The sequence below is a fragment of the Leucoraja erinacea genome, chromosome 24, assembly GCF_028641065.1.
Source record: "Leucoraja erinacea ecotype New England chromosome 24, Leri_hhj_1, whole genome shotgun sequence".
Lineage (NCBI taxonomy): Eukaryota > Metazoa > Chordata > Chondrichthyes > Rajiformes > Rajidae > Leucoraja > Leucoraja erinaceus.
In genome coordinates this window covers 30,883,917-30,906,678 of record NC_073400.1, presented here as the reverse complement: position 1 = coordinate 30,906,678, position 22,762 = coordinate 30,883,917, and the positions used below count along the sequence as shown (strand labels likewise).

Sequence of the window (22,762 nt, the reverse complement as noted above, 5' to 3'; positions counted from 1 at the left end):
GTTCCCTGGATGCTTTCAAGAGAGAGCTAGATAGGTCTCTTAAAGATAGCGGTGTCAGGGGATATGGAGAGAAGGCAGGAACGGGGTACTGATTGGGGATGATCAGCCATGATCACATTGAATGGCGGTGCTGGCTCGAAGGGCCGAATGGCCTCCTCCTGCACCTATTGTCTATTGCTAAACTCAAGTTTCAAACAACAATTGGTTTCAATTACTTTATTTCATTATTTACTCCATTTAATTTATTCGACAACATTCCAGAAAATGGGAATGATTGAGGGTTACAATCAGTACCGTGATGACACAAAGAACTGCAAGTGCCGATTTACAAAGAAAAGACACAGAGTACTGGAGTAACTCAGCGGGTGGTCAGGCAGCGTCTCTGGGGGGGACGGACATGGATGGGTGATGTTTCGGGCCGGGACCCTTTTTCAGGCTGACCAGACCCAGAAATGTCACCTATCCACGTTCTCCACAGATGCTGCCTGACCCGCTGAGTTACTCCAACACTCTGTGTCGGTCATTACTGTGCCTGCTTTAAACATCGACAACAGAAAGTAGAAGCCACCGTTGAACAGCGCTCATCCATTCCTCCTGAATCCCAGCCTCTGCTCCAGTCCGAAGACAAAGGCTCCAACACACAGTTTGTGTAAGAAAGAACTGCAGATGCTGGTAAAATGGAAGGTGGACACAAAATGCTGGAGTAACTCAGCGGGTGAGGCAGCATCTCTGGAGAGAAGGAATTGGCGACGTTTCGGGCCGAGACCCTTTGGGTCTCGGCCCGAAACGTCGCCCATTCCTTCTCTCCAGAGATGCAGCCTCACCCGCTGAGTTACTCCAGCATTATGTATCTACCTTTGGCTCCACAGTTGGCAGCAGTGATGGTTTTCGGTTCCGGACAAGATAATGGTGATCTTCCGGCTTCTACTGGTTCTCAGTGGCTGGAAACAGAAGGTCACAAGTTATAGGAGCAGAATTGGACCATTCGGCCCATCAAGTCTACTCCACCATTCAATCGTGGCTGATCTATCTCTCCCACCTAAGCCCATTTTCCTGCCTTCTCCCCATAACCCCTGACACCTGCACTAATCAAGAATCTATCTACAGTCTGCTTTAAAAAATATCCACTGACTTGGCCTCTGCAGTCATCTGTGGCAACAAATTCCACAGATTCACCACCCTCTGGCTAAAGAAATTCCTCCTCATCTCCATTCTAAAAGCACGTCCTTTTATTCTGAGGCTGTGGCCTCTGATCCTAGACTCTCCCACTTCCTCTCCACATGGCAGATATCATATCGCACAGTTTGGCAGCTGATGAAAACCAGATGACTGGAACGAATACTTCCTCCCCCCCCCCCCCGCCCGCCCTCAATGCCAGGTCATCAGTCCAACAGTAATGTGGGCAGCACAGTGACACAGCGGGTAGAGCTGCTGCCCCACAGCGCCAGAGACCAGGTTTGCATGGAACAAGAGCAGGAATGGGCCATCTGTCGCCTCAAAGTTCCCCCTCAAAAACCTTTTGTAAATTTAACCCAATAGGCCAAAGCAAGGCTCGTAAGAGGCTGAAAGGAGAGCTGGTTGAAGAATATAAAACAAGAAGCAACATAAATAGGGTAGACAGCCACAACCTTTCTCACAGGGTGGAAATGTCAAAGACTAGTCTAAAGATGGCACGGTGGCGCAGCGGTAGTTGCTGCCTCACAGCGCCAGAGATCCGGGTTCCATCCTGACCATGGGTGCTGTCTGTACGGAGTTTGCACGTTCTCCCCGTGACCTGCGTGGGTTGTCTCCGGGTGCTCTGGCTCCCTCCCACACCCAAAGACGTGCGGGTTTGTAGGTTAATCGACCCTCTGTAAACTGCCCCTAGTGTGTAGGGAGTGGATGAGAAAGTGGGTTAACATAGAACTAGGTGTGAAGGGGTATCGATGGTCAGTGTGGACTCGGTGGGCCGAAGGGCCTGTTTCCACGACAGAGATGCTCTATCCTTTAAGTGAGGGTTCCTTCCAGTAGATATATAAATTGGGGCTGGGGGGGGCAAAGGAACGGCAGATGCTGGAATCACGAGCAAAACACAAAAGTGCTGGAAAAACTAGGTAGGTCAGGCAGCATCTGCGGAGGAAATGAACGGGTAATGGTCTGTGCGGGACCCTTCTTCACACTGATTGGGGGCGGGAAGAAGCCTGGCGAGTGATAAGTGGATACAGGTGAGGGAGGGGGATGGGATTGAACCGTTCCACTGTTAATGTTCACTGATTCTCGCTCACACCATTGATCATTAACTCAGGGCCTCCCTCTTTCTCCCGTGCCCCCTCTCCCCCTCCTGTCCCACTACCCCCTCCTTTCCCCCCTCCCTCGCCTCTCCTCTCCCTCCCTCTCCTTCTCCTGTCTCGTCCACCCCCCTCCCTCCCTCTACATAGAAACATAGACAATAGGTGCAGGAGTAGGCCATTCAGCCCTTCGAGCCTGCACCGCCATTCAATACGATCATGACTGATCATCCAACTCAGTATCCTGTACCTGCCTTCTCTCCATACCCCCTGATCCCTTTAGCCACATCTAACTCCCTCTTAAATATAGCCAATGAACTGTGGCCTCGACTACCTTCTGTGGCAGAAAATTCCACAGATTCACCACTCTGTGTGAAAAATGTTTTTCTCATCTCGGTCCTAAAAGACTTCCCCCTTATCCTTAAACTGTGACCCCTTGTTCTGGACTTCCCCAACATCGGGAACAATCTTCCTGCATCTAGCCTGCCCAACCCCTTAAGAATTTTGTAAGTTTCTATAAGATCCCCCCTCAATCTCCTAAATTCTAGCGAGTACAAACCGAGTCTTTCTTCATATGAAAGTCCTGACATCCCAGGAATCAGTCTGGTGAACCTTCTCTGTGCTCCCTCTATGGCAAGAATGTCTTTCCTCAGATTAGGAGACCAAAACTGTACGCAATACTCCAGGTGTGGTCTCACCAAGACCCTGTACAACTGCAGTAGAACCTCCCTGCTCCTATAGGGTGATTTCACCAAATGTCAAATGAGCGTAGATCCCCCCTCACATGACCGAAAATTTTAACTGGAGGACATATGTCAGATCGGTACATGTAAGTGAATGGGGAAACACGCACTTTCACACCCGTTAAAAACATGGAAAACGGCTGATTTTTGAGCTAGTCGGGGTGACCGTGAAGCACAGCGACCTAAATTTTCAGGCAAACAAAAAGATAGAAAGTAAGGTAATTACAAGAGGGAACTGAAGGTGGAAAAACAGCGGAAGTGAACAGCAAACATTTGCCGTGGAGATTTTAAGATCCAAAATATCGGGAATTATCGCGTTTGCTCGCTGAATTTCATCAAAAGTAAGTTAATAATCGGCCGTTTTACTTTTGTTTAACGGGTGGCAAACGCGTGTTTCCCGATATTTTGGATCTTAAAATCACCACGGCAAATGTCAGCTGTTGTCCTCCCAGCTTTCACCTTCAGTTCCCTCTTGGGGGGATCTACTTTCTATCTTTTTGACCCTTTGAAAATTTACCCTGTGCTTCAAGGTCCCCCCTCTAGCTTCAGAAAATTTCAGCGAGTACAATCGGCCGTCTTTCCAGTATTTCTTCACATATGGAAAGTCCTGTTTCCCAGGAATCACTTCTGGTGAAACCTTCTCTGTACTCCCTCTTTATGGCACGTGAGGGGGGATCTTTCCTCATTTGATTTGGAGACCACCCTGTACACAATGATCCAGGTGTGGTCTCACCTAACCCTGTAAATGCAGTAGAAACTCCCTGCTCCTATACCCAACCTCCTTTGGCTATGAATGTCCCCAGCCCCCTCTCCACTCTCTGTGGAAAAATGTTTTTTGGTCACTTACTCCTAAAGGATTGTCCACTTATCCATGGGCTGTGGGGCCATTGTTCGATGTCAGACAGGTCCCGGGCAAGGTAACCCCCACTGCAAACAGCCTGTCCAACCCCTCACAATTTGTAATTCCTGCTGAGCAAGAGGAAAAGGTTAACATAAATTCTAGAAAGTAGGTGCCGAGAGTAGGCAGTCTTCTTCTTCCTTCGAGCCTGCACATGCCATTCAATATGATCATGGCTGATTCTCTGTACTCCCTCTATCCCGTACCTGCCTTTCCTCTCCATACCCCCTGATCCCCTTAGCCACGAGCGCCACATCTAACTCCCTCTTAAATATAGCCAATGAACTGTACTCAACTACCCTCTGTTGCAGCTAGTTCCAGAGATTCACCACTCTCTGTGTGAAAAAAGTTCTTCTCATCTCGGTTTTAAAGGATTGATCCCCCTTATCCTTACTACATGGCTGTCCCCCTTGTCCTGGACTTCCCTAACATCGGGAAGGTAATCCCCCTGCATCTAGCCTGTCACATTAGACCCTTAAGAATTTTGTAAGGTTGACGTCAGAATGGCCTGGTTGGCAGGTACAGCACGGAGACCGGCCCTTCGGCCCCATGCCGCCCATTGTGGAGGTGAGTGGGAGAGGATGGGGGAGTCACACACCCGGGAGGAAGGGAAGGGAAGGGAAGGGAAGGACAGACGGACCACGCGGGGAGCGGCCCTTCGGCCCTGCGAGCCGCTGCTAGCCCCCCTCTCCCCCGTCACCTGCGAAAGTCGGTCCTGTCCGTGGCCGCGGCCGCTGCTGCCCTGAGCATCGCCACCGCCCCGCGGCCCCGGCCCCCGCCCCCTGCTCCCGCTCCCGCTCCCGGCGCCGCCTCTTCCCCGCCGCCTCGTCTCCCCATCGTCGCCGCCGCCATTACCGCCGCCTCCTCCTTCCGTCTCCCGCCCGCACCCGGTGTCCCCCACACACACAGCGCTCCCTCCGCCGGCGGAGAACACGCGCCCGCACTAACGTTCCGGGCTCTACACCAACCTCTTTCTCCATCCTCCTCCCTCCTTTCTCTCCTTTCTCTCCCCTCCTCCCCCACCTCCCCCTCCTCCCCTACTCCCTCCTCCCTCTCTCCTCCCTCTCTCCTCCCTCCTCCACCTCTCTCCCTCCCCTCCATCCTTTCTCTCCTCCTCTCTCTCCCCCTCCACCTCTCTCCCTCCCCTCCCTTCCCCCTGTCCCTGCCTCTCTCCCTCTCTCCCTCCTCCCCCCCTTCTCTCCCTCTCTCCTCCCTCCCTCTCTCCTCCCTCCTTTCTCTCCCCTCCCTTTCTTCTCTCTCCTCCTCTCCTCTCTCCTCCCCTCTCTCCTCCCCCTCTCCCTCCTCTCTCCTCCCTCTCTCTTCCCCCTCTCTCCTACCCCACTCCCCCCTCCTTCCTCCCTTCCTTTCTCTCCCTCCCCTCTCCTCCACCCTCCCCTCTCTCCCTCTCCTCCTGTCCCTGCCTCTCTCCCTCCTCTCTCTCTTCCTCCCTAGATTAGATTCCTTATTGTCCCAGACCTTTCTTCCCTCCTGTTTCCCTGCCCTACCTTAATTAAAAAAATCTCCCCTCCCTCCACCTCATGATTCACCCCTCCTCCTCACTGTGGTGGAAGGCTCTTAAAGTCTCTCTCTTCCCTCCCTCTCCCTCCAACGGGTTCAAACTCCCGGGTGGCCGCTTCTCTTCCCTCAGAGGCCGAGTCTCTCTCATGTCCCTCCAGCTCCGTCTCCTCTCTCCGCCATTCCCCCTCGGAGACGGGGGATCGACCTCTCCCATCCCCGAAGGAAGAGGCCAAAGCTCTCTCCCCCTCCTCCACCTCTAAAACTCCAAAACTCTCCTGGGCCGCATGTCCCCCCCTCTCTCCCCTCCTCTCTCCCTCCTCTCCTTTCTCCTCCCCTCCTCTCTCCCTCCCTCTCTCCTCCCCCTCCATCTCTCTCCCTTCCTACCTACCTCCTTCTCCTCCCCCTCTCCCTCCCCTCCTTCTCCTCCTGTCCCTCTCTCTTCCCCCTCTCTCCTCCCCCCTTCTCCCCCTCTCCCTCTGCCTCTGTCCACCTCTGGGATGTCAGGACTTTCATATGAAGAAAGTCTGGATAGACTCGGCTTGTATGCGCTAGAATTTAGGAGATTGAGGGGGGATCAGCAACAATGATGAGTCGGCCTACAGGGAGGAGGTCCAGCACTTAGCAGCATGGTGCGCTGACAACAACCTGGCCCTTAACTCCAAGAAGACCAAGGAGCTCATTGTAGACTTCGGGAAGTCCAGAGGCGGCACGCACACCCCCATCTACATTAACGGGACGGAGGTGGAACGTGTTTCTAGCTTCAGGTTCCTGGGAGTCAACATCTCCGATGACCTCTCTTGGTCCCTCAACTCTGGTCAAGAAGGCTCACCAGCATCTCTTCTTCCTGAGGAGACTGAAGAAGGTCCATCTGTCTCCTCAGATCCTGGTGAACTTCTACCGCTGCACCATCAAGAGCATCCTTACCAACTGCATCACAGTATGGTATGGCAACTGCTCTGTCTCCGACCGGAAGGCATTGCAGAGGGTGGTGGAAACTGCCCAACGCATCACCGGTTCCTCGCTCCCCTCCATTGAGTCTGTCCAAAGCAAGCGTTGTCTGCGGAGGGCGCTCAGCATCGCCAAGGACTGCTCTCACCCCAACCATGGACTGTTTACCCTCCTACCATCCGGGAGGCGCTACAGGTCTCTCCGTTGCCGAACCAGCAGGTCGAGGAACAGCTTCTTCCCGGCGGCTGTCACTCTACTCAAACAACGTACCTCGGTGACTGCCAATCACCCCCCCCCCAGACACTCCTCCCACAGGAAAAACACTATGTCTGTATATATGCTAATGTAAACATTTATTCAAATCATATGCTATGTCGCTCTTCCAGGGAGATGCTAAATGCATTTTGTTGTCTCTGTACTGTACACTGACAATGACAATTAAAGTTGAATCTGAATCTGAATCTGAAACTGAATAATTCTCACAGCTCCTCTGGTATGGTACAGAATTACCAACGTCAGCTTATTCTGGACCCAAAAGGTCAGGCTGATCTTTCACTAATTCTGGAGTCAAGCGTGGAGAGAGTTTTATTGTCATGTGTCCCAGATAGGACAATGAAATTCTTGCTTTCCTTCAGCACAACAGAATATGTAAACAATACAAAACGGAAGTTAAAAGTTCAGACCATTGACCATATACATATATATATATACAATAAATAAATAGATATAGTGTAATAAACACTGCCCAGTCCATCGTCGGCTCTGACCTCCCTTCCATCGAGGGGATCTATCGCAGTCACTGCCTCAAAAAGGCTGACAGAATCATCAAGGACCCACACACCATCCTGGCCACACACTCATCTCCCCGCTACCTTCAGGTAGAAGGTACAGGAGCCTGAAGACTGCAACGACCTGGTTCAGGAATAGCTACTTCCCCACAGCCATCAGGCTATTAAACCTGGCTCGGACAAAACTCTGAACATTAATAGCCCATTATCTGTTTATTTGCACTTTACCAGTTTATTTATTCATGACACGGACTTGTAGGGCCGAGATGGCCTGTTTCCGTGCTATAATTGTTATATGGTTATATGTGTATATATTTATACAATGGTATATGGACACACTGATCTGTTCTGTAGTCATGCCTATTATGTTCTGTTGTGCTGAAGCAAAGCAAGAATTTCATTGTCCTATCAGGGACACATGACAATAAACTTTCTTGAATCTTGAATCAATGATAATAATAGGCTGTTATAGTTCAGAGTTTGTTTGATGATGTGTTTAATAGCCTGATGGCTGTGGGGAAGAAGCTGTTCCTGAACCTGGACGTTACAGTTTTCAAGCTCCTGTACCTTCTTCCTGATGGCAACGGAGAGATGAGTGTGTGCCCAGGATGGTGTGGGTCCTTGATGATGCTGCCAGCCTTTTTGAGGCAGCGACTGCGATAGATCCCTTCAATGGTGGGGAGGTCAGAGCCGGTGATGGACTGGGCTGTGGTCACAACTTTCTGCAGCCTTTTCCGCTTCTGCATAAAGTTGATAAGGTTTATCTACTATTTTACTATCTCTGTTCATTACATACTCAGTGTATTCTCACAGTGAAACTAGTGCGACAACTAGGGGTGAGGTGGGGAGGGGGAGGGAGAGAGAGAGGGGATGCAAGGGTTACTTGAAATTAGAGAAATCAATATTCATACCGCTGGATTGTAAGTTGCCCGAGCAAAATATGAAGTGCTGCTCCTCATACCTCTAGTTTCCCTCTCCCCTGACTCTGTCTGAAGAAGGGTCTCGACCCAAAACGTCACTCATTCCTTTCTCCAGAGATGCTGCCTGTCCCGCTGAGTTACTCCAGCTTTTTTTGTTAACACTTCATACATTCTCATTAGTGTTTGCACTGTCATAGAAACATAGAAAATAGGTGCAGGAGTAGGCCATTCGGCCCTTCGAGCCTGCACCGTCATTCAATATGATCATGACTGATCATCCAACTCAGTATCCTGTACCTGCCTTCTCTCCATACCCCCTGATCCCTTTAGCCACAAGGGCCACATCTAACTTAAATATAGCCAATGAACTGTGTGGCCTCAACTACCTTCTGTGGCAGAGAATTCCACAGATTCACCACTCTCTGTGTGAAAAATGTTTTACTCATCTCGATCCTAAACGATTTCCCCCTTATCCTTAAACTGTGACCCCTTGTTCTGGACTTCCCCAACATCGGGAACAATCAATTCAGTAGTGTCCACACACAGGAACTAGACCAGGAGGGCTCAAGGTGGGAGGTGTCATACGTTCCAGGAGCAGAATTAGGCCATTCGGCCCATCAAGTCTACTCTGCCATTCATTCATGGCTGATCTGTCTCTCCCTCTCAACCCCATTCTCCTGCCTTCTCCCCATAACCCCTGACACCCGCACTAATGAAGGCTAAACATGCCTTTAAAATAACCACCCGTTGACTTGTCCTCCACAACCTCTCTCCTGTGGCCATGAGTCCCACAGACTGTCCCATGGATGGGCAGGTGGGACCTTTAAGAGGTGGGTGGGGTCTGTGTGCTGGGACCAGCTGACTCCATTCACAAGGTCCCATCCCATTCACAACCAGGCGGGGAGTGAGTCCCATTCACAAGCGGCGCTGGACGAGGTGAGCGGAGAGGTGAAGGGCGCCAGGCTGGGAGGGAATGTGGAACTGTATGTGTGTGGGGAGGGAGGGCAGCATGTTGCATTGTCTTGTTAATCCCCAGTTCTCCTCTTTACTTTTTTTAAAAACCTGTTCTCTTCAGAGATAGAGTTTAATGCTTTGCATCTGTCTGTGTGTCTCTGTCTGTGGTTGCCTGTGTGTGTGCTTGTATGTGTGTATCTATGTGTGTGTATCTCCGTGTCTGTCCGTGCGTTTGGGCTTGTGTGTGGCTGTCTGTCTGTGTCTGTCTGTCTGTGACTCTGTGTATCTCTGTCTGACCCTGCCTGTCCCTGCGTTTGTGTATGTGCCTGTACGTGTCTGTGCATGTCTTTGCCTGTGTGTGTGTGTGGGTGACTCTGTGTGTGTGTATCTTTCTGTGTCTCACTGTGTCTGTGTCTGTGTGTGTGTCTCTGTCTCCCTGTGTGTTCATGGTTTTTATTGCTTGGGGGATGGGGGGGTTAGCTGGAGGTGTGAGAAGTTTGTGAGCCTCACATATCCTGATACCTCCCGTTGAGTTACTCCAGCACTTTGTTTATTTATTTTCCTCCCATGCCCCATGGATGTTCTAATCTACTTGATGGACCCATCTAGCCACAAAGTTACCCATTGACATAGACACAGCAACAGGCTCTTCGGCCCATCATGTCTATGTTGACCATTATGCCTATCTATACAAATCCCACTTGCATTAATTCCCAATCCTTCTACATTGTGGGCCAAAGGGTCAGTTCCTGTGCTGTACTGTGCGCTCTAAGTAGCGGGGAAGTGCAGATGCTGGTTTACACCGAAGATAGACACAAAATGCTGGAGTAACTCAGTGGGACGGCAGCATCTCTGGAGAGAAGGAATGGATGACGTTTCTGGTCGAGATCCATCTTCAGACTGAGAGTCGGGGGAGAGGGAGACACGGAGGTAAGGAAGTGTAAGGTGTGAAAACGAGATATCAAAGGGGAAGTAGATCAAGGAAAATGTAGCCTATTGAGAGATGTCCCGCTGAGTTACTCCGGCATTTTGGGTCTCTCTTGCCTGTTCTATGCTCTATATTTTGGTTTATTATCGTCACGTGTACCGAGGGACAGTAAAAAAATTACATACAATCAAGTCAAACTCGAGTCCAATAGGTGGAGCAAAGGGGAAGATACAGAGTGCAGAATATAGTTCTCAGCATTGTAGTGCATCAGTTCCAGAGACAAAGTCCAATGTCCGCAATGGGGTAGAGGTGAATCGGACAGTACCCTAGCTTATGTAAGGGCCGTTCAGAAGCCTGATAGCAGAGGGGAAGAAGCTGTTCCTGAGTCTGGTGGTGCGCGCTTTCAAGCTTCTGCACCTTCTGCTGGAAGGGAGCAAAAAGAAGAGGGAATGACTGGGGTGGGACACCTTTAGACAATAAGACAAGGAAGCAGAATTAGGCCATTCAGCCCATCTACTCTACCATTCAATCATGGCTGTTTCATTTTTCCCTCTCAGTCTCATTTTCCTGCCTTCTTCTCGTAGGCTTTGACAGCCGCGCAGACTTTGACACGGTGGTGCAGCGGTAGAGTTGCTGCCTCACAGCGCCAGAGACCCGGGTTCGATCCTGACTACGGGTGCTGTCTGTACGGAGTTTGCACGCTCTCCCCGTGACCTGCGTGGGTTTTCTCCGGGTGTTCCGGTTTCCTTCCGCACCCCAAAGACGTACAGGTTTGTAGGTTAATTGGCTTCGGTAAAAATGTCCCTAGTGTGTGTAGGATAGTGTTAGTGTGCAGGGATCGCTGGTTGGCACGGACTCTCTAAACTAAACTAAACTAAACTAAAAACACCTTTGTGTGCACCTTCGATCTTCCAGCATCTGCATTTCCTTCTTAAACTTAAAACACCCTTTGATTATGTGTGGGAAGGAACTGCAGATGCTGGTTTAAACCGAAGTGCTGGAGTAACTCAGCGGGACAGGCAGCATCTCAGGAGAGAAGGAATGGGTGATTTCAGGTGGAGACCCTTCTTCAGACTGATTATAACAGTGACAGTAACTCTAAGACTTTTGCCTCCATCACAGTGAGGAGGTGTTTGTTGAACTCACTATGGTGGATGTTAATTTGTGTTTATTGTGTGTTATTATTACATGTATGGCTGCAGGCAACAACATTTCGTTCAGACCGAAAGGTCTGAATGACAAATAAAGGATTCATTCATTATGTGGACTGCTTTTCCAATGCAGAGTGAAGTGTAGGAGTCAATGGTGGGCAGTCTGGGTCAGTGAGGAGTGGATGGCCTGTTTCCCTGCTGTATTTGCCTGACACTCTGCAGGAGTTGGTGCCTCTGTGGGGGATTGCAGTATAGCTGTGCATCTATACTAGGTTGGTGTTGGCCGTGTGCCAGCGTTCAGCTCTGACCATCCTCCCCGCTCCCGGTGCCTGATGTTCTCCTGTTACTGATTGTGTGACCTTGCCACCTACTCCTGGCTGTGTTTCACACGTCGGAAAGAAAGAAATGGCTTTCAGTTTAACACACCGAGGATACCTACACAAAAATCTGGAGTAACTCAGCGGGACAGGCAGCATCTCCGGATGGCAGGAACGGGTGACGTTTTCGGGCCGTGACCCTTCTTCAGAGCTTGGAGTTTCATTTTCAGTTGCGGTGCGGAAACAGGCCCTTCGGCCCATCGAGTCCGCACCGACCGCCGATCCCCGCACACTAGCACAATCCTACACACACTAGGGACAATTTACAGAAGCCACTTAGCCTACAAACCTGCACCTCTTTGGAGTGTCGGAGAAAACTGGAGCACCCGGAGAAAACCCACGCAGGTCACGGGGAGAGCATGCAAACTCCACACGGACAGCACCCGCAGTCGGGACCGAACCCGGGTCACTGGTGCTGTGAGGCAACAACTCTACCGCTGCATCTTGGACTTTCCATTTGAGGATCGGGACCCCACCAACGTGGCACGGTGGCGCAGCGGGTAGAGCTGCTGCCTCACAGCGCCAGAGACCCGGGTTCAATCCTGACCTCGGGTGCTGCCTGTGTGCGGAGTTTGCACGCTCTCCCTGTGACCACGTGGGTTTCCTCCGGGTGCTCCGGTTTCCTCCCACATCCCAAAGAGGGTGGGGGGGGGGTTAATTGCTCCAAGTGTGTAGGGAGTGGATGTGAAAGTGGGAATAACTCAGTGGGCCGAAGGGCACATTTGCTTGCCGTATCTGCAAACTAAATACGGGTGGGGGGGGGGTGGATTAATAGGGGTGACTTCTTCGCACAAAATATGGTGGGTGCATGGAACGAGCTGCCGGAGGAGGTAGTTGAGGCTGGGACTATCCCAACGTTTAAGAAACATTTAGACAGCTACATGGATAGGATTGGTTTAGAGGGATATGGGCCAAACAGGGCTAGTATAGATGGGACATGTTGGTCGTTGCAGGCAAGTTGGGCCGAAGGGCCTGTTTACACACTGTATGACTTAATGACCAATGTGCCAAGTCCAGAGAGTTTATTGTCATGTGTTTAGTAGATTGAGGGGGGATCTTATAGAAACTTACAACATTCTTAAGGGGTTGGACAGGCTAGATGCAGGAAGATTGTTCCCGATGTTGGGGAAGTCCAGAACAAGGGTTCACACAGTTTAAGGATAAGGGGGAAATCTTTTAGGACCGAGATGAGGAAAAAACATTTTTCACACAGAGAGTGGTGAATCTGTGGAATTCTCTGCCACAGAGGATAGTTGAGGCCACAGTGCGTTGGCTATATTTAAGAGGGAGTTAGATGTGGCCCTTGTGGCTAAAGGGATCAGGGGGTATGGAGAGAAGGCAGGTACAGGATACTGAGTTGGATGATCAGCCATGATCATATTGAATGGCGGTGCAGGCTCGAAGGGCCGAATGGCCTCTACTCCTGCACCTATTGTCTATGTTTCTATGAAAGCTAGGGCATAGGAAATAGGTAACGTTTTTGGGCCGAACCCCTTCGGGATTCGGCCCGAAACGTTGCCTATTTCCTTCGCTCCATAGCTACTGCTGCACTACTGAGTTGGATGATCAGCCATGATCATATTGAATGGCGGTGCAGGCTCGAAGGGCTGAATGGCCTACTCCTGCACCTATTGTCTATGTTTCTATGTCCCAGATAGGACAATGAAATTCTTGCTTTGCTTCATTCAGTACAACAGAACCTAGTAGGCATTGACTACAGTGTCCATATACCATGGAATATATATATATATTATATATATATATATACACACACATAAATATGACTTTATGGCCCCAATGTGTATTGTTCAAATGCAAATTGGAGGAACAGCATCTCATATTTCACTTGGGCAGTTTACACCCCAGTGGTATTAACATTGATTTCTCCAGCTTCAAGTAACCCTGCTTTCCACCCCCCCCCCCCCCCCCCCTCTCTCTGCCCCTCCCCCCCCCTAGTCATTGTATGAAGGTTCTAGTCACCCATTGTCTGTAACTCGTTCTCACCTCACCCACATCCTGTTTCCTTCATCATCGGCAAAGATCCTATAGGATCTTTGATCATCGGTACTTTTTTTGCATATCTTTCATTCATTTGTTCCACATCTCTGTCTAGACCTCCCGTCTCCCTCTCCCCGGGCCCTCAGTCTGAAGAAGGTGTCTCGACCCTGAAACGTCACCCATCCCTTCCCTCCAGAGATCTTGATTAGTACAGGAAATGTTTAAGAAAGAAGAAGGGCCTCGACCCGAAACGTTGCCCATTTCCTTCGCTCCATAGATGCTGCCTACCTCACGTTTTTCCTTCCATTATTTATTATGTAAAAGAATATGTGTGTTATGATTGTGTTTATAGTTTGTTTGGTTGTTTGTCTTTTGCACAAAAGTCCGCGAGCATTGCCACTTCCGTTTGGACCTCAAGGGGTCCAAATGACAATTAAATTTAAATTGAATCTTGAATTTCACTGCACATCTCGTATGTGTATGTGACAAATAAATTTGACTTGACTTGACTTGAGTTACTCCAGCATTTGTGTCAACCTTTGACCAGTAGGTGTATCGGGGGTACACAAAAGTGCTGGAGAAACTCAGCGGGTGCAGCAGCATCTATGGAGCGAAGGAAATAGGCGACGTTTCGGGCCGAAACCCTTCTTCGGACAGGTGTATCGGGGGTTATGGGGAGAAGGCAGGAGAATGCATTTCGTTGTCTCTGTACTGTACACTGACAATGACAATTAAATTGAATCTGAATCTGAATCTGAATGGGGTTAGGAGGGGGAGATAGTTCAGCCATGATTGAATGACGGAGTTGACTTGATGGGGCCGAATTCTACTTCTCTTCCTTATGCTGCCTGACCCGTCGAGTTACTCCAGCTTTTTGTGCCTGTCTACGGACCGTTGCTTCTTACGACCATTGTTGCGTAAGGTGACTGCTGCACAAAGAGCGTGACTGAAATGAACAAATGCTGAAGTGTTTGACTATTGCCTGGGGCTTTGTGAAAACGCTGGCTCTATGTTTTCAGTCTTTAAGAGGGAACTGCAGATGCTGGAGAATCGACGGTTACACAAAAAAGCTGGAGAAACTCAGCGGGTGCAGCAGCATCTGTGGAGCGAAGGAAATAGGCAACGTTTCGGGCCGAAACCCTTCCGGGTTTCGGCCCGAAACGTTACCTATTTCCTATTTCCTTCGCCCTTGGTTTCGGCCCGAAACATCGCCCATTTCCTTCGCTCCATAGATGCTGCTGCACCCGGTGAGTTTCTCCAGCTTTTTTGTGTAACCTTTGTTTTCAGTCCTTGTGCATGTCCTGCCGTCTTCTACCGAGTTCCTGCAAAACTTGAACCTGGATTAATGCGAGTGTTGAAGAACAGATGTAACGTTTAAAGTACCCTAACCTGCAGCTGTGACCATGTCAGGGTAAGCCCAGAACCAGGGTCCTGCCAAGACCTTCAGTCTAATCTTAACAGCAACAAGATAAATAACATAGACAGCGACTGTCTGGAACCAACAGAACAAGATAGAAACATAGAAAATAGGTACAGGAGTGGGCCATTCGGCCCTTCATGCCAGCACCGCCATTCAATGTGATCACGGCTGATCATCCCCAATCAGTACCCCGTTCCTGCCTTCCCCCCATATCCCCTGACTCTGCTATTTTTAAGAGCCCTATCTAGCTCTCTCTTGAAAGTATCCAGAGAACCTGCCTTCACCGCCCTCTGAGGCAGGGAATTCCACGGACTCACCACTCGTGTTTCCTCGTCTCCGTTCTAAATGGCTTACCCCTTATTCTTAAACTGTGGCCCCTGGTTCTGGACTCCCCCAACATTGGGAACATGTTTCCTGCCTCAGGTGTGTCCAAACCCTTAATAATCTTATATGTTTCAATAAGGTACCCTCTCATCCTTCTAAACTCCACAGTGTGTACAAGCCCAGCCGCTCCATTCTCTCGGCATATGACAGTCCCGCCATCCCGGGAATTAACCTTGCAAACCTACGCTGCACTCTCTCAATAGCAAGAATGTCCTTCCTCAAATTAGGGGACCAAAACTGCACACAATACTCCAGGTGTGGTCTCACTAGGGCTCTGTACAACTCTGTACAACTTGCATCTAAATGTAGAGCTAAATTAAATGGAACTCTTTCCGCACTGTATCACTCAAAGTGAAAGTTAAACACTACCCCGTGATGTCTCTAGTTTAATCTGAAGGGTTTGAAACTCGCAGGCAGTTCTGGGGGCATGTCACGTTATCATCGCAGGAATGCTAAACTTTGATGCACTGTTGTAAACTATGCATCGTGGGCTGTGGGCATGGGCTTGGGGCTCTGAGTCTGTCACCTCTGCAAGATTTGTTATGTGAGTAACGGCTCACCAGATTGCAGCGTTTAAGAAGGAACTGCAGATGCTGGAAAATCGAAGGTAGACAAAAGTGCTGGAGAAACTCAGCGGGTGCAGCAGCATCTGTGGGGCGAAGGAAATAGGCAACGTTTCGGGCTGAAACCCTTCTTCAGGCTGAGGAAATAGGCAACGTTTCGGGCCGAAACCCGAAGGGTTTCGTCCCGAAACGTTGCCTATTTCCTTCGCTCCATAGATGCTGTTGCACCCGCTGAGTTTCTCCAGCATTTTTGTGTACCAGCAGTTGTCTTGTGAAGAGTTTCAGAGTCAAGATTCAAGAGAGTTTATTGTCATGTGTCCCAGATAGGACAATGAAATTCTTGCTTTGCTTCAGCACAACAGAACTACAGTAGGCATTGACTACAGAACAGATCAGTGTGTCCATATACCATTATATACGTAAATATATACACACATGAATAAATAAACTGATCAAGTGCAAATAACAGATAATGGGCTATTAATGTTCAGAGTTTTGTCCGAGCCAGGTTTAATAGCCTGATGGCTGTGGGGAAGTAGCTATTCCTGAACCTGGACGTTGCAGTCTTCAGGCTCCTGTACCTTCTACCTGAAGGTAGCGGGGAGATGAGTGTGTGGGCAGGATGGTGTGGGTCTTTGATGATACTGCCAGCCTTTTTGAGACTGCGATAGATCCCTTTCAGTTTGAGTCTTTGGACAAGCTACAGGCTGCTTGGACAGCGATCTTTCTTTCTGCGATGGTTTAGTTTGGTTTATTATCGCCACGTGTGGAAAGCTTTTTTTGTGGCGTGCTAACCAGTCAGCGGAAAGACGTCTTGGGAAGGCACGGTGGCGCAGCGGTCGAGGTGCTGCCTCACAGCGCCAGAGACCCGCCTTCGATACTAAGAATAAGGTGTAGGCCATTTAGAACAGAGATGGGGAAACAATCTTTCCACACAGAGTTGCGAGTCTGTGGAATTCTCTGCCTCTGAGGGCGGTGGAGGCCGGTTCTCTGGATACTTTCAAGAGAGACTATTAGCCCTTTCCCACTGTACGAGTTCATTCCAAGAGCTCTCCCGAGTTTAAAAAAAAATCGAATTCGCGGTAAGCACGGAGAATGAACGTAGCAGGTACGTCGGAGCTCGGGGACGTCTCTTAGCGGCTCGTAACGCTAACGGCAGGTACTCGGGAAGACTCGCTAACGCAAGTAAGCGCGGGACGACTCGTGAAGATTTTTCAACATGTTGAAAAATGTCCACGAGAGCCCCGAGTACCGACGAGCAGCCATTACCGTAAATCTCCGAGTTCGAATCAGGGCAAACTCAGGAGAGCTCTTGGAATGAACTCGTACCGTGGGACGGGGCTTTTAGATAGAGCTCTTAAAGATAGCGGAGTCCGGGGATATGGGGAGAAGGCAGGAACGGGGTACTGATTGGGGATGATCAGCCACGATCACATTGAATGGCGGTGCTGGCTCGAAGGGCCGAATGGCCTACTCCTGCACCTATTGTCTGTTGACTATGGGTGCTGTCTTTACGGAGTATGCACGTTCTCACAGTGACTGCCTGAGTTTTCTCTGGCTGCTCCATGTTTGTAGATTAATTGGCTTCAGTAAAGATTGTAAATTGCCGCTAGTGTGTCGGGCAGTGCTAGTGTACGGGGTGATCGCTGGTCGGCGCGGGCTGAAGGGCCTGTTTACGTGCTGTATCTCTAAACTAAACGAACAAAAATCCACAGTAAACAGGTACAGGATGAAGTGACTAACCCTTTAGTGCAAGGTAATGTCCAGTGAAGTCCAATTAAAGATAGTCCGAAGGTTTCCAATATGGTAGATGGGAGATCAAAGTCAATTTTATTTGTCACATCCATCTGACGGTGCAGTGAAATGAATTTGCCAGCAGCGATACACTTAAAAATAAAACACACAATACATAATAACCAAAAGACCTCACTGTGGTGGAAGGCAACAAGGTTCAGCCGGTCAAGTCCATCTCTAGCTGATGAGAGGTCAGTACATGTTCAGGAAGGAACTGCAGATGCTGGTTTACGTCAAAGGTAGACACAAAGTGTTGGAGTAACTCAGCGGGCCAGGTGACATAGATAATAGGTGCAGGAGTGGGCCATTTGGCCCTTCGAGCCAGCACCGCCATTCAATGTGATCATGGCTGATCACCCCCAATCAGTACCCCGTTCCTGCCTTCTCCCCATATCCTTGGACATCTTTGGAGAGAAGGAATGGGTGACGTTTCGGGTCGAGATCCTTCCGTTTAGTTTGGTTTATTGTCACGGAAACCGAGTTTGGGGGGGAATAGTGATTAATATATATATTTTTTAATTTCCCTTCCATGCAGATTCTCCGACTGGGAAAAGATGAATTTGTCCTACCGTAGATTTGCGCAGAGCAAGGAGGAATCGCTGGGAAGGGCCGCGCTCGGTCAGGGCCTCCAGAAGATGTCCGCTGGCAGCGGGCAGGTCCGACACGGGGCTGGGAGCGGGTGCAAGGGCCAGGGACGGGGGATGAACCAGGAGTGTTCCCGACCCCCGCACAACGCTGCGAGTGAGAGGGTGAATCCCGTGGCACGATGACCAGATCTCTGGGGGAAAGCAGCACTTTGAAACACGCACATGTCACACACACACCACCTAGCAGTGGGTTTAAACATAGAAACATAGATAATAGGTGCAGGAGGAGGCCATTCGGCCCTTCGAGCTAGCACCGCCATTCATTGTGATCATAGAAACATAGAAACATAGAAATTAGGTGCAGGAGTAGAGGCCATTCAGCCCTTCGAGCCTGCACCGCCATTCAATATGATCATGGCTGATCATCCAACTCAGTATCCCGTACCTGCCTTCTCTCCATACCCCCTGATCCCCTTTGCCAGAAGGGCCACATCTAACTCCCTCTTAAATATAGCCAATGAACTGGCCTCGACTACCCTCTGTGGCAGAGAGTTCCAGAGATTCACCACTCTCGGTGTGAAAAAAGTTCTGCTCATCCTGGTTTTAAAGGATTTCCCCCTGATCCTTAAGCTGTGACCCCTTGTCCTGGACTTCCCCAACATCGGGAGCAATCTTCCTGCATCTAGCCTGTCCAACCCCTTAAGAATTTTGTAAGTTTCTATAAGATCCTTTCTCAATCTCCTAAATTTGTGCCTAAATAACTATTGTAGCTTTTGTTTTCCATTTCAATCCCAATTCTGGAAGGGATTTCAAGGTTAAAATCTAATCTTCGAGGCACACGTGACTGTCATAAACGCCACTGTGATCTTTGCCCTCGATAACGCAATATCAACTCAGCTCTTCAAGCAGATAAAGGGCCTTGATTCTCCCCAGCTGTCTATCAATCTCGCTGGAAATTCTCAACTACCCTCTGTGGCAGAGAGTTCCAGATATTCACCACTCTCTGTGTGAAAAAAAAATGACCATCCCCAATCAATAACCCGCGCCTGCCTTCTCCCCATATCCCTTGACTCCACTAGCCCCTAGAGCTCTATCTAACTCTCTCTTAAATCCATCCAGTGACTTGGCCTCCACTGCCCTCTGTGACAGGGAATTCCATAAATTCACAACTCTCCGGGTGAAAAAGTTTTTTTTCTCACTTCAGTCTTAAATGGCCTCCCCTTTATTCTAAGACTGTGTGTTTGGCCCCTGGTTCTGGACTCGCCCAACATTGGGAACATTTTTCCTGCATCTGGCTTGTCCACTCCTTTTATACTGGGTTACTTTGGTCCCATTGTCGGCTAGACTTGCGTGCCGACTCGGTGGGGCAGTTGCCGTGAGATTTTACCGGGTGGGACGCAAAAACACAGCGTCTCACTGCAGCTCGATACACGTGACAGGCAGCATCTCTGGAGGGAAGGAATAGGTGACATTTCGGGTCACCACGGGCGAGTTGGTCAACAAATTGCCGTTGGGAATTTGTCCCAATATTTTGACTTTTTTTTTTTTGTCCCTTATTTGGGATTGGGAAAGTTGGCAACCCTAGTACTGTATGATTTGGAAGCAGGGAAGTTAATGCCTCTGTCCCACTTAGGAAACCTGAACCTCTGGAGACTTTGCGCCCCACCCAAGGTTTCCGTGCGGTTCCCGGAGGTTGCAGGTAGTGGAAGCAGGTAGGGAGACTGACAAAAACCTCCGGGAACCGCACGGAAACCTTGGGCGGGGCGCAAAGTCTCCAGAGGTTTCCGTTCAGGTTTCCTAAGTGGGACGGGGGCGTAAGGGTAACTTGGGAAACAATTTTCACTGTGAATTGACAATTCATTTGAGTATTCATTCATTTACACGGAACTAGTGTGAACGGGTGATCGATGGTCGGCATGGACTCGGTGGGCCGAAGGGCCTGTTTCCGTGCTGTGTCTCTAAACAATCAGTAGTAATTGCTGCTGTGTTTTTTTTCTGTTTTAACCAGAGGGAGAGTTTTACCAGGGATCCACGGCTGGCAAGAGGATGCGATGTGGCCCAGAGGTTTGTAACATGTTCATCTTGGTTGCTGATTGCTGAAACAGGCCCTTTGGCCCGTCGAGTCGGCACCGACCAGCGATCACCCGGTCCACCAATGCTGCCCTACATGCACCGGGGACAAGTTTCAATTTTACCGATGCCGATTTAACTTAAAACCCCTCGGTGTGGGCGGGTGATGCCGCAGTTGGCCCCGGATCGTAAAAATAGCGGAGTCATAGAAACATAAAAAATAGGTGCAGGAGTAGGCCATTCGGCCCTTCGAGCCAGCACAGCCATTCAATATGATCGTGGCTGATCATCCAACTCAGTATCCTGTACCTGCCTTCTCTCCATACCCCCTGATCCCTTTAGCCACATCTAACTCCCTCTTAAATATAGCCAATGAACTGTGGCCTCAACTACCTTTTGTGGCAGAGAATTCCACAGATTCACCACTCTCTGTGTGAAAAATGTTTTCCTCATCTCGGTCCTAAAAGATTTCCCCCTTATCCTTAAACTGTGACCCCTTGTCCTGGACTTCCCCAACATCAGGAATAATCTTCCTGCATCTAGCCTGTCCAACCCCGTAAGAATTTTGTAAGATTCTATAAGATCCCCCCTCAATCTTCTAAATTCTAGCGAGTACAAGCCGAGTCTATCCAGTCTTTCTTCATATGAAAGTCCTGACATCCCAGGAATCAGTCTGGTGAACCTTCTCTGTACTCCCTCTATGGCAAGAATGTCTTTCCTCAGATTAGGAGACCAAAACTGTACGTGACCAAATCATGTCCTCGTGTTTGAATCTTCCCTACTCTCAATGGGAAAAGCTTATCCACGTCAACTCTGTCTATCCCTCTCATCATTTTAAAGACCTCTATCAAGTCCCCCCTTAACCTTCTGCCCTCCAAAGAATAAAGACCTAACTTGTTGAATGTCTTTCCTCAGATTAGGAGTCGGGGGATATGGGGAGAGGGCAGGAACGGGGTACTGATTGGGGATGATCAGCCATGATCACATTGAATCGTTGGCTCGAAGGGCCGAATGGCCTACTCCTGCACCTATTGTCTATTGTCTATTGTCTATTGTCCTCTGCTGTTGTTTACTGCTCTTTTCCTTGTGTCTTTAGCCATGTGGGGCACAGAGGTCGCGCTGATGAGAGGGTCTCCCCTCCCACAGAGATACCCGTCACATCCAGCCTGAGACCCCCCCAGAGCGGGCAGGACGACAGCGCGCTCAACCCCACCCCCCCTCCGCACCCGCAGCCAGGTGAGGCATGATGAGGTTCACAATTAATGGGAGTAGGATTAGGCCTCTGCAGTGCCAGCACATCCTTCCTCAGTTACGGGGCCCAAATATGCTCACAATATAGACTTGTATTCACTGGAGTTTAGAATGATGAGGGGGGAGATCTTATAGAAACTTATAAAATTATAAAAGGACAGGACAAGCTAGAAACAAGAAAAATGTTCCCAATGTTGGGCGAGTCCAGAACCAGGGGCCACAGTCTTAGAATAAAGGGGAGGTCATTTAAGACTGAGGTGAGAAAAAACTTTTTCACCCAGAGAGTTGTGAATTTGTGGAATTCCCTGCCACAGAGGGCAGTGGAGGCCAAGTCACTGGATGGATTTAAGAGAGAGTTAGATAGAGCTCTAGGGGCTAGCGGAGTCAAGGGATATGGGGAGAAGGCAGGCACGGGTTATTGATAAGGGATGATCAGCCATGTTCACAATGAATGGCGGTGCTGGCTCGAAGGGCCGAATGGCCTCCTCCTGCACCTATTGTCTATGTTTCTAATATTCTCAATGTGGCCCGACCAATAGAGCCTCAGCATTAAATTCCTAGCAGCAGAATTCGGCCATTCGGCCCATCGAGTCCTCTCCGCCATTCAATCATGGCTGATCTCTGCCTCCTAATCCCATTTTCCTGCCTTCTCCCCATAACCCCTGTCACCCGTTCTAATCAAGAATCTATCCATCTCTGCCTTAAAAATCATCCACTGACTTGGCCTCCACAGTCCTCTGTGGCAATGAGTTCCACAGATTCACCACCCTCTGACTAAAGAAGTTCCTCCTTTCGAAAAGAGCGCCCTTTAATTCTGAGGCTGTGACCTCTGGTCCTAGACTCTCCCACCAGTGGAAACATCCTCTCCACATCCACATATATGATTGTGGATGATCAGCCATGATCACATTGAATGCTGGTGCTGGCTCAAAGGGCCGAAAGGCCTACTCCTGCACCTATTGCCACTCTATCATTATTCTGTAAGTTTCAATGAGGTTCCCTCCCCCCCTCATCCTTCTAAACTCCAGTGAGTACAGGCCCAGTGCCGTCAAACATTCATCATATGCTCTTCAAGAAGGAACTGCAGATGCTTGAAAATCGAAGGTAGACAAAAATGCTGGAGAAACTCAGCGGGTGCAGCAAGGAAATAGGCAACGTTTCGGGTGTACGTGTTGGTGCGTACGCGGGTCAGCACGGACGCGG

At 49.6% G+C, this 22,762-nt stretch overlaps 1 protein-coding gene across 1 annotated transcript in view; it reads left to right on the top strand.

The window, feature by feature from the left end:
* The first annotated feature begins 8,962 nt into the window (after positions 1-8,962).
* LOC129708993 (uncharacterized) overlaps positions 8,963-22,762 on the top strand; it is a 45,668-nt gene continuing 31,868 nt past the window's right edge. The window contains exons 1-4 of the mRNA XM_055655122.1: positions 8,963-9,018; positions 18,187-18,400; positions 20,247-20,302; positions 21,405-21,544. Of these exons, the coding sequence (XP_055511097.1) occupies positions 18,206-18,400; positions 20,247-20,302; positions 21,405-21,544 (391 nt within the window). The 5' untranslated portion in view covers positions 8,963-9,018; positions 18,187-18,205. The remainder of the gene's footprint in view (positions 9,019-18,186; positions 18,401-20,246; positions 20,303-21,404; positions 21,545-22,762) is intronic.